At 40.9% G+C, this 13038-nt stretch overlaps 1 protein-coding gene across 5 annotated transcripts in view; it reads left to right on the forward strand.

The window, feature by feature from the left end:
• The window catches only part of LOC119859699 (protocadherin alpha-C2-like), a 290055-nt gene that overhangs the window by 63414 nt on the left and 213603 nt on the right, over positions 1-13038 (forward strand). The window contains exon 1 of one of the 5 annotated variants that reach the window (XM_038412115.2): positions 9091-11519. The exons of the other annotated variants lie outside the window; for them this stretch is intronic. Within the exon in view, the coding sequence (XP_038268043.1) occupies positions 9144-11519 (2376 nt within the window). The 5' untranslated portion in view covers positions 9091-9143. Of the gene's footprint in view, positions 1-9090; positions 11520-13038 lie in introns of those variants that run through there. 5 annotated transcript variants of the gene reach the window in all.

The following is a 13038-nucleotide window of genomic DNA, read 5'->3' on the forward strand; positions in this document are numbered from 1 at the left end:
AGGTAGTCAGTCTTGGGTTAACATTTTCATAGCTGCTAAGAAAATGGAGAAAAGGGTGGGTGTTTTATACCGGTTTGGATGACAAAGGACTCAGAGGTAGAGCCACTGCACAGGATGGAGGCAGTTGTGGAGGAGTCTTACAATGGTGATAAATTTGCTTGGGCAGCCAAACTTTGACATGATTTTCCACAGAGCCTCATGGTTGACAAAGTCAAAGGCTTTGGTCAGATTGGTAAAGGCCATATACAGCCCCTGATGTTGTTCAGTGGTGCTTCATGATGGTCTGAAGCCAGACTGGGACTCTGGAAGTAATTCTTCTGCAAAAGAGAGCAAGATGGAGCAGGCAATTCAGTAAGATTCTAGCAAGAATCTTCCCAGCGATGGAGAGGAGGGCAATGCCTCGATAGTTGCCACAGTTGGCTTTTTGAAAATGGTGATAATGTTAGCATTACGTAAGTCATCAGGGATTTCTTCTGTGTGCCAAATTTTGAGGAGCAGCAAATGAAGCTTGTTAGTCAGTGTTTCTCCCACTACTTTCAGTACTTCAACTGGAATGCCATCAGGACCCAGTGCTTTATTGTTTTTTATTTGCTTAATTTCTCTGTGGATCTCCTTAGGTGTTGGTGGGTTGGCAAGAGTTTCCCAGACTGGGTGCTGAGGGATGAAGTTGATGGTGTCATCAGTCACACTCGATTTTTGATTTAGAAGCTTTTGGTACTGTTTCTTCCAGTGCTCTTCGATGGATTCTTTATCTTTAAGAAAGGTACTACCATCTCTGGATCTCAGAGGTGTGAGGCCACATGAGCTTGGTCCGTACAGGGTCTTTGTCTCACATAAATTGTTCCGCATATCATGTCTGTCGAAGAATGCTATGATTTCTTTTGCTTTGTCCTCCCACCATTTGTATTTGTTTTCTTGGATCCTCCTTTGAACTTCAGCTTTGAGCTGATGGAGAGATCTCTGCTTCTGACTGGATGATGGATGGTTTTGCCAGTTGCAGAAAGCTTTTATTTTCTGGTCCAAAAGGGCTGTGATCTCAATATTGTTGTTGTTGTGAAACCAATTCTGATGGCAGCAGGTAACAAGGCCAATGGATTCCTTGCATGGATGGTCTGTTTTAGGGCTTCCCAGGCTTCTTTGACATGTGTGTTGTCATTTCCAGGTATGTATATAGTCAGTTTTACACTGAAGAGTGATTGGTACACTGAGGATTCAAGTCTTCGAATATTGTATTGTCCTCTGTGTGATTTGGATTGCTTTCTATGTTTTGGTGCAATCCAGATAGACACGACTCACTGACCTCCCCAGGTGGTGGTCAGTCCAGCAATCATTGGCTCCTCGCATGACATGGGTGATTTGGACAAATTATGCAGGTATTCAAAATAGGGATGGTAAATATCATTTAAAAAGTTAACCATTTAAATGATTAAAATTATATCATTTAACCGGTTAACCAAGGTTGCTCCTGCAGGCATGGAACAGCTGGGGCTGAGGTTGGCTGGCTGGGTGGCTGGTGCAGGGCAGCCAAGGCTGGGGTCCCTTTGTCCGGCTGGCATGGGGAGGCCAAGGCTGGGGCTGCTTCTGCTTCCCCAGGGCTGGGGTCCCTCCAGCTGCAGCTGAGGCTGGGGTTGCTCTGGCTGGCATGGTGCAGCAGGGGCTAGGGATGCTCTGGCTGGCATGGGGTAGCCAGGGTTGGGGCTGCTCCGGCCAGCACGGGGCTGGGGCTGCTCTACCTGGTTGGCCCAGGGCTGGAGCTGCTCTGGCCGGCACGAGGATGGAGCTGCTCCGACCGGCACACAGGAGGTTAACGGTTAAGGTCAGTTAACGGTAAATCAAATGCTTACCAGTTAACTTGTTAACCATTGAACATTTCCATCCCTAATTCAAAACATGATTTTTGCGTTGCTTGGCTGCTCCATTAGGTTCCTTGAACTTTGTTCTGCCTATGTGTGCTCAGCTGGGCTCCTGAGCCTTGGCTCTTTCTTGACTGGAGAAAAATAAATGATGACATCTTCGAAAGGACAGCTACTTTGAGACCAGAATGTAGGGTCACTCACAGTGAATTGTGTAGATCTGTGATCCTCCTTCTCCTTTGTTTATGAAGAAGGAAACAGTTATCAGTGTTCAGAGTAGCAGCCGTGTTAGTCTGTATTCACAAAAAAGAAAAGTAGTATTGTGGCTCCTTAGAGACTAACAAATTTATTTAAGCATAAGCTTTCATGAGCTACAGCATCTGATGAAGTGAGCTGTAGCTCACGAAAGCTTATGCTCAAATAAATTTGTTAGTCTCTAAGGTGCCACAAGTACTCTTGTTCTTTTTTGAGTTATCAGTGTTGACATTTAAAGTATCACCAGGGGGCATCTGAGTTAACTCCCTCTGAGATGCAGGAGGCAGATCACATCTCTCAGAGCTATTTTTCCAGGCTCTTTGCAGACTCATCTCTGCACCAGTTACATTTGGTTCATATTTGTTCATGGTTGAGATTTTCTTCTCAACCATAAAAGTGGGTTTTTTATTATTATGATCAAATAAGAACAAGATAGTAGACTGATATGGGAAATGGGATGATACTGGTGGTAGCCCTAGTTTGACAGTTTTCTGTTACTCTCTAAGAGGAGACTGATGACAAAGGCTGCTGCACTAATGGGGGATTGGAATAATGAAAACATGAATTGGGAACTTTGCCAAAAGCTTTTCTATTCCCTAATGTTTAAGAAACTTGAATTTATACAATTACAAACATCCAGGATATGCAAATTCTCACTGATATTAAAGAAAGAGAATATCTGTGTTTATAAAAATTGAGACTAATTTGATTATTAAATTTAAATTTTAAATGATAAAGACAATGAGAGAGAAAAGAAAGTTTTGCAGCCATTTGAGAAAGACCAATGATGCCCATGATGGGAGAAAAAAATAACAGTGGAAGCTCCTTTTGCAAAATAACCAAGAGATGAAAATAGACTCTAAGCAGGATAGAATTAATTTTTTCCCCCAAATTTTCTGAATGGTCAAAGTGTGTTAGGTTTCAGAGTAGCAGCCGTGTTAGTCTGTATTCTCAAAAAGAAAAGTGTGTTTTGCAAAGTGTGTTAGATAGCTAAAATGATAATTAGCTTGCTTTTACAGGTGTTTATGTGTTGTATTTTGGCTTATTTTTCTCACTTATGTAAAAATGTAACTACTAGTTCCAATAGGAGAATTATAATTAAGTTCACTATAAAACTCCAGCCATATCAATTAATCATTGACATCCGAAGTAAATTGGTGCCATTGCTCCATTGAATTAATATAATTTTTATTCACTTTTAGCATCCTAGTTTAGTGTAACTGATTTGTTTTGTATGACTGATTTGTGATCTCTTTGTAGGATTTAATACCATGTATGTAGTGCACACTGTAATGTACTTTGTACATCTATAACATCATACATGAATATTATATCCTCATACAGTTTTGTCCTCCAGTCATTTGCTCTTCTACCTCCCTTTAGCACTGAACCTCAAGGGCCTGGCATAAGATGTGGTATTTAACAGACTGGAGCCAGCGATAGTGTTATTAGCAAACGTTACCTCATACTATAATACAATAAAGCAAGCCTTTTGTTTTGTTTTTAAAATTTGATCTATGATCTTAAGAGTCTTTTTCATGCAACCACTTGAATAATTTTATAATGAGATTTCATCCAACAGTGCTATAATTGTTACTTTAGAGTAGAAGTAATCCGAGATTACCATTGACTATTATAAACTAGGGCTGTCAATTAGTCACAGTTAACTCATGTGATAAACTCAAAAAAATTAATCGTGATTAAAAAAATTAATCACAGTTAATCACACTGTTAAACAATAGAATACCGATTGATATTATTAAATATTTTTGGATGTTTTCTACATTTTGAAATATATTTATTTTTATTACAACACAGAATACAAAGTGTACAGTGCTCACTTTATATTATTATTTTTATTACAAATATTTGCACTGTAAAAATAATAAACAAAAGAAATAGTATTTTTCAATTCACCTCATACAAGCACTGTAGTGTAATCTCTTTATTGTGAAAATGTAACTTACAAATGTAGATTTTTTTTGTTACATAACTGCACTCAAAAACAAAACAATGTAAAACTTTAGAGCCTACAAGTCCACTTAGTCCTACTTCTTGTTCAGCCAAGTTTGTTTACATTTATGGAAGATACTGCTGCCTGCTTCTTATTTACAATGTCACCTGAAAGTGAGAACAGGCATTCACATGACACTTTTGTAGCTGGTGGTGCAAGGTATTTATGTTCCAGATATGCTAAACATTTGTATGCCCCTTCATGCTTTGGCCACCATTCCAGAGGACATGCTTCCATGCTGATGATGCTCATTAAAAAAATAATGCGTTAATTAAATTTGTGACTGAACTCCTTGTGGGAGAATTGTATGTCTCCTGTTCTGTTTTACCCGCATTCTGCCATATATTTCATGTTATAGCAGTCTTGGATGATGACTCAGTTTTCAGAACACTTTCACAGCAGATTTGACAAAATGCAAAGAAGGTACCAGTGTGAGATTTCTAAAAAAAACTACAGCACTCCACCCAAGGTTTCAGAATCTGAAGTGCCTTCCAAAATCTGATCAGGACGGTGTGTGGAACAATCTTTCAGAAGTCTTAAAAGAACAACCTTCTGATGCAGAAACTACAGAACCCAACCACAAAAAGAAAGAAAGAAAGAAAGAAAGAAAGAAAGAAAGAAAGAAAGAAAGAAAGAAAGAAAGAATCAATCTTCTGCTGGTGGCATCTGACTGAGATTATGAAAATGAACATAGGTCGGTCTGCTCTGCTTTGGATTGTTATCTAGCAAAACCGGTCATCAGCATGGACGCATGTCCTCTGGAATGGTGGTTGAAGCATGAAGGGACATATGAATCTTTAGTGCATCTGGCACATAAATATCTTGTGATGCTGGCTACAACAGTGCCATGTGAACGCCTGTTCTCACTTTCAGGTGACATTGTAAACAAGAAGCAAGCAGCATTATCTCCTGCAAATTGTAACCAAACTTGTTTGTCTCAGGGATTAGTTGAAGTAGTATTGAGTGGACTTGTAGGCTTTAAAGTTTTACATTGTTTCATTTTTGAATGCAGTTATTTTTTGTACATAATTCTACATTTGTATATTCAACTTTCATGATAAAGAGATTTCACTATAGTACTTGTATTAGATGAATTGAAAAATACTATTTCCTTTGTTTTTTACTGTGAAAATATTTGTAATAAAAATAACATAAAGTGAGCACTGTACACTTTGTATTCTGTATTATAATTGAAATCAATATATTTGAAAATGTAGAAAAGATTCAAAAATATTTAAATAAATGGTATTCTATTATTAAGTGTGCGATTAATCGTAATTAATTTTTTTAATTGCTTGACAGCCCTATTATAAACTAAAGAATTTATTGGCCAATGTCCTGTATATCTTATAACATATTTTGAGAAACACCGTTGACAAGTCACTTGGGAAGAGTCTGGTGTGAACTATGCTGGCCCTACTGAGATATGAAACAAGAAAGAATGAGTGGGAGTGGAAGAGGAAATCCGACTATGAATGATCTGCGCACAAAATGTAGCATGTCTTGTAGTTTTTGACTTCCTTACCTTTTTTGTATTTTGATTCAGTAAGTATGTTTGAGGCTATTTTGATTAAATAATGCAACGAGCACCCCAATGGAGACAGAAAATAATGACCGTAGTCTTCTGAATTGACACATAATTGTGACCGTCCAGTCAAATGATCCATGTGAGCATCCATATGAGGTCACCAGAAGAGCACTGGTTAGAAGAGCTGCAGCTATAGGGTAGAAATAAATCTTTTTCCATCTGTACGTTGCCTATAAATTAAGCCTTTTAATTTCCATGGTGGTTTACTGAAAAAAAAAAGCGGACTCTTCCGGATCTGACAGACTTCAAGTGCTTTATGGGAAAAATGTGAATACCCAAACATTTTGAAAATGAAAAGTATCTGTTTCATTCAGTTGTCCTATGAAAACCGAACTGGCGATGATTTATTCTTCATACCTGTTAAGAATATGGTCCATCAATGACTTTTATAGCACTTGTTAGGGCATCTGAGAGAGAACCTAAAATTCTAGAAATTGAGAAACATTTTAGATGTAATAGGTCCTCATCCAAAATTTGAAGGCGAGAAATGCACCAGCAAACATGGAATGCACTTCTCATGAATGCGACCGGAGACCCTGGAAGTTAGGAGCCAACAATACGTTGATCACTGATAAACCTGCATTCGAAGTTATAGTGCAATCAGTTAGTTATCGCAACACTTCAGCAAGATAGAAAGTGAGACAAAATGCAATTGGCTCAAACAAATTCAGAGTAAAACAGAAGTGATACCGCTAGGGCGAGGAGACCAGGCATAATCGTCCTCTTTGCCTCCCAGTCGAAGTCTGTGTCCTCAGATCGTCAAGGAGATGCACAGCTGAGGATCGTTCTGGACTAATCTCTTGTATTAGGCACAAAAATACCAGCATTTGCAAGAAACACTTTCCCTCATTGTTGGCTAGTTAAGACTGTATGACTTTTACTTTCAAAGGCAGACCTAGTCATGATGATTTTTATGCCATTGTCACTTATAGCTGGTGATAGGGCCGCAGGTAGCAATCTGTACTTCCCGGGTATCTTATTTTTAAAAGTGAAGAGAGTGGACAATGAGGTTAGGGATTGTCATGGGATGTCATTGGTGGGGAGGTTGAGAGAAGTGGGAAAAGAAAGGGGCCGCCTTACATGTGTTCCGGGTCTTCAAGAGTTTCCACGGCATGAGAGAAAGGTGTAAACCATCACAATGCACAAACTTGTGCAATACAAGATCATGCTGAGATTCCTCCCGCTATATCAATCACGTTGTCTTGAAGTATAAAGACTGATAGCCCTTGTCTTTTTATCCTAGCTAGTATTTCATACTATTAAGATCTCTACTATTTCATACTATCTCTGATCTCTAAATAATTTTCGAGATTAATTACAGAAATAAAAAAGAATTTATGACAATTAAAGGTAATAGGAGAATACGAAATTAATAGCTATCTATTGTTTCTCTCTACACAGTCAACACCAGAGTACGATAGCATATGTATTTAAGCAATTTAGAAAAGTCAGCTAATTTACTGGAGAGTACAGTACATATAATAAAGAACACTTCGACTGCAGCTGAATTAGACTGGTGCCCGTTTCTAAGAAAAAATGGTATTTTGGATTTAATATTTCCTGAGTTTTTAAAGTTTAGTGAAGGAACAAAACGTGTATGGCTAGATTTTTAATGGGGCTGTTAGGTAATATTTTGGATTTATTCTGTTAAATACCCAGATAAATCATCATTTAGCGAATTCAGTGATGTAGCGGTCTCAGGATATTAGAGAGGGGGTGGGTGAGGTAATATATTTTATTGGACCAATTTCTGTTGGTGAGATAGACACGCTTTCCAGCTTACACTGAACTCTTCTTAAAGTCAAATGAAGCTTGTCTCTCTCACCAGCATAAATTGGCCCAATTAAAGATAGCATCTCACTCACCTTGTCTCACCAACCTTGTTCATCACTTAGCTGTCAGATTAAAAACCCCCCAAAAACAACAACCTCAGAAGAATTGGTACACTTTTTAATGAGTCCAATCAACTTCCTGTGAATTTCTCATTAGTTCTACCGGGTGATAATGGATGAGAAAGAGTCTATCGATCTTTCTGATCATACTGAGTTTGGGAACATGAATTAACGTAGAAATACGTCGTAGAAACGAGGACAGTGATGCAAGGGAATTCAGCGCGGCATGTTCTCGGGATTATTTGCTTGAAAATATTTATGCAGGAAAACCACAGATATGATACATGGCAATACTGGTTTTTATTCAGAATAAGTTATGTACTAAGGGAGGCAATGAGCTAAGAGAGAAAACGTTTTCAAAATCCACGAAACTCTTTCACTTCAGCGTACCCCACTAGATGCTTCCTCGGATTTAAAATCCAAATCGCAATTTACTTAGCTGTGAAAAAATAATGAACATGCGGCTCTGGAGACTGGTTAGTAAATATCATGGTCAAATGACTCAATTTCCGACGAAGTCCCGCGCACCTTCTTCCTCCCAGTTTCAATGAAGTTCATGGAAGTTTTATTTGAATAGTACGAGAGAGATGTAGCCCTTTTTCAGCGCTCAGGGGTTAATTTTACTCACACAATGCAGATCTAACTTCTATAGGGTAACCTCCAATTCAGCTAGGTACTTAAGCACATGCCTCATTTTATACAAATGAATTCATCCATTAAGGTCAACATCTTATCCATTAAGGTCAACAACAAGGACATCTCACTTGGTGCGCACGTACCTTGCTGAGCATAGGACAAACCCCGCCGTTCACCCGTCTCCCTAACAGAAGCAAACACTCTAATTTATTTCATCTTGGGCAAAACCAACCAACGAATCAGCCAAAAAAGAGAGCGACAGAGAGAAAACCAATACATGCAAACGTCTACCATTGTGCAGTTTGCACTCCACACAAATAAGTAAAAAAAAAATCTTATTGGTAATGGGAAAAAAATCTCAGATGTGAAAGAATGGTGAGTAAAACACAAAAGTTCTGGAAGCGCAGTGAAAGTTTTGCACATATCGAATGACATGCCACAAAAATATGTCAACAACGTATATCCATATAGGATAGTATATTTATCTTCACGCTAAAATTTCTAACACTCATTAAAAAGATGGAGGCTAGTATACCTGGGCCAGAAACATATTTTAGTTAATCTTGAAGATAAGTATTCCAACACAATAAAACAATCCCCAGTTTCACGAGGGAGTTCAATTTTTAAGTGACAACGGCAACGTTTGGAAATACTAGAAATTTCAGATTAATTCTGAAATACATAAAAAAATATTCCTGACGGTTAGAAAGCTACAACCACATTGACGCACATGGTGTCGCTGTTCACTAAAGAAATGTTGTAACAGAAATTAAAATTGAACTCCTGCCCTCCAACGACGGAAAATTACAGTCATTCAGAGCCTGGGGTTTGGGTTGGTTTTTTTCCTCATCTATTTTAATATCTACGAAAGGAGATAACTTAGAAGAAGGCAAACCGCGTCCGCGATGGCTCTTTTCAGGCGAGACTCCCTGGTACCCGGGCAGCTGCTGCGGCTGGTTCTGCTACACACGGCCTGGGAGGTGGGCAGCGGCCAGGTCCGTTATTCCCTGCCGGAGGAATCCAAACACGGCACCTTTGTGGGCCGCCTGGCCCAGGACCTGGGGCTGGAGGTGTCGGAGCTGGTGTCTCGGATGTTCCGGATGGTCTCCAAAGGCAGGGGAGACTATTTTGAGGTAAATTTGCAGAGCGGCGTTTTGTTTGTTAATTCGCGAGTAGACAGGGAAGAGGTGTGCGGCCAGAGCCCCCTGTGCGCCATTGACCTGGAGGTGATAGTGGACAAACCCCTGAGGATATTTCACGTGGAAGTGGAGATACAGGATATAAATGACAACGCTCCTGTGTTCCCTGTGAATGAAAAATATCTCAGTATTGCAGAATCCAGACTGCCAGACTCACGTTTCCCACTAGAGGGCGCGTCGGACGCAGATATTGGCACAAACTCTCTGCTAACCTATAAACTCAGCTCAAGTGAACATTTCACATTCAATGTTAAATCAAATGATGACAACAAGAAATCCTTAGTGCTGGTGCTAAAGAAATCTCTGGATAGAGAGGAGACCCCTGAGCATAATTTATTACTCATGGCCACAGATGGGGGCAAACCGGAGCTGACGGGCACAGTTCAGCTGGTGATCACGGTGCTGGATGCCAATGATAACGCGCCTGTGTTTAATCAGTCCGTTTACAAGATTCGATTGTTGGAAAATGCAGCTAATGGAACATTAGTCATCAAACTGAACGCCACCGATTTGGATGAAGGAAGTAATAAAGATGTTTCATATATTTTTAGCAGTTTCGTTCCTCCGACTGGAGTAGATATGTTTAGTTTAGATCTAAATACAGGAGAGGTCAGAGTCAAAAGCCGTTTGGATTTCGAAGAAATTAATGTATATGACATTCAAGTTGAGGCAAAAGATAAAGGTAATCCTCCTTTGTCAGGACACTGCTATATTGAGTTAAAGGTTTTGGATGTGAACGATAACAATCCTGAGCTGGTCGTGACTTCCCTTTCCCTGCCGGTTCCCGAGGACGCTCTCCCAGGGACAGTGGTGGCTCTTATTAGCGTCTCCGACCGGGACTCGGGAGACAACGGCAAAGTCACCTGCTCCATCCCCCCGGACCTGCCCTTTCAGCTCGTCTCCACCTTTAAGAATTATCACTCGCTGGTGCTGGCGGAGGCCGTGGATCGGGAGCGAGTGTCTGAATATAAGATCCTGGTGAGAGCCAGAGACGAAGGGGCCCCGTCTCTCTCGGCCAGCAGCAGCATTTTGGTGCCGATCGCGGATGTGAACGATAACGCGCCTGCTTTCCCTCAGCCCGTGTACACGGTGTTTGTGAAGGAAAACAACCCTCCCGGGGCCCATCTCTTGAGCGTGTCGGCGTCGGACCCGGACCTGCGGGAAAACGGCTTTGTGAGCTACGGGGTGGTGGAGCGAAGTGTGGGAGAGCAGCAGCCCCTGTCCAGCTACATCTCGGTGCAGTCGGAGAGCGGGCACATCTATGGCCTGCAGCCCTTTGACTACGAGGAGCTGCAAGTGCTGCAGTTCCAGGTGAGCGCGAGGGACGCCGGGTTCCCCTCCTTGTGCGGGAACGTGACTGTGCAGCTCTTTGTCCTGGATGCAAATGACAACGCGCCCGCAGTGTCCCCGCCTGGCTCCGGCCGCGGGTCGCCAGGGCCCGAGCTGGTTCCGCTGTCGGCCGGCGCAGGGCACGTGGTGGGCAAGGTGCGAGCGGTGGATGCGGATTCCGGCTACAACGCGTGGCTTCGCTACGAAGTGCAGGAGCCCAGGGCTGCGGGGCCTTTCCGGGTGGGTGTGTACAGCGGGGAGATCAGCACCACGCGGGCCTTGGAGGAGGCGGACGGCCCCAGCCAGAGACTCGTGATCCTGGTGAAGGACCATGGGGAGCCGGCGCTGTCAGCGACAGCCACGGTCAGCCTGTCCCTGGTGGAGAGTCCCCAGGCTGTGAAATGGGACTCGAGGCAAAGGGTCGGGAGCGAAGGGCCCTTGGTTGACATGAACGTGTCTTTAGTGATCGCCATTTGCTCGGTGTCCGGGCTGTTTGTGCTGGTGATTGTCGTGTACGTTGGCCTGAGATGCCACCCGGGTCGGGAAGTGATGTGCGGTCCTGGGAAAGCCACGGTGGTGAGCTCGAGCGAAGTGGGGAGTTGGTCCTATTCCCAGCGCCAGAGCCGGAACCTGTGTGTCGGGGAAGGCACCGCCAGGAATGACCTGATGGTTTTCAGCCCCAACGTCCCTCACTCTGCTGAGAACGGGGAGATGGAGAAACAGCAGGAGCTGACGTCCAATGTGTATGGAAAGGTTAGTGATGTCCTCTTTTTTTAGAAAGATTACAACTTCCTTTTATTATAACAGATATTTACAACCATTTTAATGATTAATTATCTCATTTGACGTTTTGTAAAATAGTAACAATAGTAATAATTTGATATTAATCGTCTGATTTTTATCGGTTTCTTCTACTACTATTAAAAGTGTTGGTTGCATACGCAGAAATAAAAGAATTGTGATAGAATTATTTTCTATCCATTAAAATCTTATGTTAAATAATATTGTTTTCGATGTACTTTTAGTTATTTTATTGAGTAAGTATTAGGGGTTGCAGCTTTAGGGTCGTCCAAAAGAAGTTTATCTGGAGATTTGCTTTTAGTTGTTCCTTATCCGTATCGTTTATATTTCCTAAGGGACTCGATTTCTATATATGTATTTTTATACTTCTTTGGTTGTAGATTGAAAACTGAAGAATTTATATCCCCCATTTGCACTCTGCATTATTATAGAATCTTTTCCCAGGGTAAAACACTTCTATTTGCTTGGACAATTATTATAGAAATGGCTAGTTTATCTTTCGATTTTCATTAGTTATGACCATTGATAGCCCTACTCTTTTCTTAAATAAATAAAACTTTTCACTTAGATAGCGAAATCTATCAGAAGATGCCGAACTACTTTAGAAAAGTGTTAATTAAGGTTCTGATTCCGCTCCCGAAAACCAAGGGCTAACCTCTCATTGACTTCAGTGATGAAGCCTGCCAAAAGACATATGAGTTAGATACGACTATCCCCATTTGTAGGCGAGATATTCATATAGAGAAGTGAAATAAGTTGCCCATGGTCATACCAGAAGTGTGTGACTGAAGAGAGGATAGAAACCTGACCTACCTCACACCTTTCCCTCCTTAATCACAAGGGTGCCTATCCGACTCCCTTTAAAATCAGAGAAAAAAACTTACCTTGTCTCCACTGTGAAAAGAATGGGCACAAGATCATTGTGTCTTTGGGTCTCTTCTTGAAACTGGATTATTTTATTGGTTCATTAATTTAATCTTTATATGGGAGTATAATGCATTTTTCTCAAAATGCAGCATGGAAATGGGTTTTAGAAGACTTGGAAATAATTATTATGTTCTGTTATATATTGTAACTAAAATAGTAGTTCACTGAAGCTCTGCCAGCCACAGAAATATCTAATTAAACACTCCTTTTAAAACTTAATTTTAAAATTAGAAGTCTTTGCTGAGAAGAAATATCAATAATATTTCTTGGGTTAAGAATGAAGTGGTATTCATACTAAATACTACTTTGTGATAACTACCCTTCACTCAAGAAAGACTCAAGAACTACTCTTCACTCAAGGCGCCCTCCTTCACATATGATGGATGATTCTATCTTATTTTAAATATATTGCCCTATTAATAGTAAAACAGACTGCCATCCCTTTGGAAGCAAAAATGTTAATCTACCCCCTCCTAGTAACAGAAACTAGCTAACTTTATGGAGACAAGGTAGCATCTTGTCAAAAGTAGGTGTAAACACCGTG

Source organism: Dermochelys coriacea, chromosome 8 (assembly GCF_009764565.3).
Source record: "Dermochelys coriacea isolate rDerCor1 chromosome 8, rDerCor1.pri.v4, whole genome shotgun sequence".
NCBI classification, from domain to species: Eukaryota; Metazoa; Chordata; order Testudines; family Dermochelyidae; genus Dermochelys; species Dermochelys coriacea.